Source organism: Hyperoodon ampullatus (genome assembly GCF_949752795.1).
Source record: "Hyperoodon ampullatus genome assembly, chromosome: 4".
In the NCBI taxonomy this organism is placed as follows: domain Eukaryota; kingdom Metazoa; phylum Chordata; class Mammalia; order Artiodactyla; family Ziphiidae; genus Hyperoodon; species Hyperoodon ampullatus.
In genome coordinates, this window is record NC_136917.1 from 31,893,233 (window position 1) to 31,896,273 (window position 3,041).

A 3,041-nucleotide genomic window follows, 5' to 3' on the forward strand; every position below is an offset into this window, starting at 1 on the left:
ACCTAATCTCATATCCTAGTTTGAGAAGGTGGATTGGGTGAATCAGAAGTGGTGGCCCCGCGGCTTCCCTGGTGGTGCAGTGGTTGAGAATCCGCCTGCCAATGCAGGGGACACGGGTTCGAGCCCTGGTCCGGGAAGATCCCACACGCCGCGGAGCAGCTAAGCCTGTGCACCACAACGACTGAGCCCATGTGCCACAACTACTGAAGCCCGCGCACCTAGAGCCCCCGTGCTCCGCAACAAGAGAAGCCACCACAATGAGAAGCCCACGCACCGCAATGAAGAGTAGCCCCTGCTCGGGGCAACTAGAGAAAGCCCACGTGCAGCAACGAAGACCCAACGCAGCCAAAAATAAATAAATAAAAATTAAAAAAAAAAGAAGTGGTGGCCCCTTTTCAGAGTGAATCCTTTTAGGCTCACCAAACTAGGAGAATCCTGTCTGCTGAGAACGAACAGTTCAAGAGTCAGTTCCATTGGCAGGTTGGACTTAGGGAGGGGTGTTCTCTGTCCCACCAGCTCTGGGGAACCAGACCAGTTCAGGGGCTGCTTTGGCGCTGAAAGGCAAGGTTGGGAACTGCTACACAGTGCCCCCTGTAGGGCGGGAGCGACCTTCCTTGAAGATACAGACCTGAGATATTTTGCAGTTGTGCAGTTTCCGGCTTCCTCGTCAGTGTTGCAGGTAGGCGTGCAACGTGAACTCCATTCTGGTAAGTGCTGGTATCCAGGCCAGGATCAGGAGGCTCCTTCACTTATTGACTGCAGTCTGCACCCAAGATGTCCCTGGGGGCAGGCGAGATAAGCAGAGGGGAGGGGTGAGCAAAACGCTTCCGAGGCCCAGCCCTGAATGAAGGCAGGGGGGCGGACGGGATGCCCGCAGGACTTGACCCAGGCTCCCCAAAACCCTAAAGCTGCAGTTAGAGGCTCCGTCAGGCTCAGGAACGAGAGGTCATCCCCGCCCCCCGAGATGCCACACCAGACGGCGTCTCGGCACAGCGAAAAGCCTTCAACTAACTGCATCCAAACGGCTGGGCGCCGGTTCATGACCTCTGACTCTCCACGCCCCCCCCTCCGCCGGGACCCTCATTCGGCTCCACGCTCCGTCCACATGTGTCCCTCTACTCAGGCTCGGGACCCCAAAGCTGCTCCTGGGAACCGCAAGCCCACACCGGCCCGGGGCTGCGAACTCCGCGGGGTGTTGACAGACACTGGGAGGGGCGGAGGGAGGAGCTTTCGGTTGCGCACTTCCGCTTCCGGTTCTTAGCGTCACCGCTGGCTGGGGCTCTGCCTTCGAGCGAGCTTCGTGTGGCGTCTGCTGGTTCCAGGAGATTCGAGGTGAGGGGGCCAGGTGGAGAGGTCCGGAGTAGGGGAAAGTTGATGGGACCCGGCCATCGAGGATCCGCCCGCCTGCGAGAGGCGAGGCTCGGCCTTCAGGCTACCTGAAATGGGACTGGGCCGGGACGGGGGGTAGGGCGCGCTGCTGCCTGGAGTCCGCGGTCGCCGTGGGGTCCGAGGTCCTGGGACACGGGACTTGGGGCCCAGGAAGAGTCCGATCTGGGGGATTGAGGGGGGCGTGAACATTAAGTCTCAATAACCGGGTGCCTTGGGGCCTGAGGGACCCCTGAAGTCCTTCCTGATTCTTTTGCCTCTATCCCCGCCCTGTGTAGCTCCAGCCAGGATGATCGAGGTTGTTTGCAACGACCGTCTGGGGAAGAAGGTCCGCGTTAAGTGCAAGTATCCACTGGCGGCCGAGAGGCGGTGGCTTCCGGAGGGTGCTTGACATGAATGAGGCAGGCAACTCAGTCCATGTTGTAGGGTGATTTTAGTTAAACCCGGGGGCAGGGGTGGGGGCGGGAATGGGGTCCTGGCAGAGTGCATTCACTCCTGGAAATGTCCTCGTCGCGTTCTATCTCCCCCTTCCATTTTCCTTAATTCCTCTGCGTCCAGTACTGATGACACCATCGGGGACCTTAAGAAGCTGATTGCAGCCCAAACTGGCACCCGTTGGAACAAGATCGTATTGAAGAAGTGGTGAGTACAGGGGTAGAGCTGGGGGCTGGACAGGAGCAGGCCAGAAGTTTCTGGTTAGGGGAGGGCTGCAGCCAGCCCTTTGCTTAGGCAGAACTTCCTCAGCTTGCCTCCAGGCTCAAGAGCCTCCTTAGGCTTTTTCCTGAAAAGTTTTTATCCCGCAGGTACACGATTTTTAAGGACCACGTATCTCTGGGGGACTGTATCCTTTGACTTCTTGAGGAAGGGTCTACATACCCAGACTTGATTCTCTTTGTTCAATACTGGAGTCTATATGAGATTATGCACATAATGTGTTTAACTTAATACGTGGCACATGCTAAGTATTTAGAAAATGGGAGCCATGTAATTATTTTGTTGGGGGAGGAGGGTGGTTGGTGAAATGTTTTGATTTGACTCGGCTTGTAAGACTTTGACACATTTCAGTCAAAGTATTTATTACTGAGCTCCACTTGAGTTGGGTACGGGAGGTCAGAGTGGAGGGAGACTCGGGCATGTTTGTTGTGCCAAAGGAACATGAACTTTTTTAAAAGTTTGGATTCTTTTCAAATTAAAATGATCCAAATTAAAATGTGGCCACCCTGACCCAACTGTGACAGATGGGAGGGGTGGGGATGGAGCCCACAGCGAGGATTCCTTAACACCTGTACTTCAGATGAAATCCACGATGGGATGAACCTGGAGCTTTATTACCAATAGAGCAGAATTCCTTCTCCGTGTCCTTCCCTCTTCCCCCACCCTCACCCCCCTCACTAATATGGATGCTTGTTTTTGAAAACTCATGTTAATAAAAACTTCGAGGCTGCTTCATTCACCGTTGTCATCTTTGAGTGAGGGCTGTCTCTTGAGGGGAGGGTTGGCATCTGGTCGTCATTATATTCTCAGTACCCAGCTGCTCAATAAGAGTTCAAGATTGGATCAATGAGGGAGTCAGTAGACTGGGAGCCTGAATGGAAGACCAGAGCTCTGGGGCTAGCCATGTGTCTCTGAAGGTCAAGAGATCCTGGGATTATTGT

The 3,041-nt window shown here is 54.8% G+C and overlaps 1 protein-coding gene across 1 annotated transcript; it reads left to right on the top strand.

Moving 5' to 3' along the window:
- Window positions 1-1,256: 1,256 nt before the first annotated feature.
- Window positions 1,257-2,835, top strand: UBL5 (ubiquitin like 5). The gene is made up of 5 exons (XM_079702250.1): window positions 1,257-1,332; window positions 1,665-1,731; window positions 1,945-2,028; window positions 2,190-2,227; window positions 2,681-2,835. Exons 2-5 carry the CDS (start codon window positions 1,676-1,678, stop codon window positions 2,722-2,724), a joined length of 222 nt encoding a protein of 73 aa, XP_079558376.1. The 5' UTR covers window positions 1,257-1,332; window positions 1,665-1,675; the 3' UTR covers window positions 2,725-2,835.
- The last annotated feature ends 206 nt before the right edge of the window (window positions 2,836-3,041 follow it).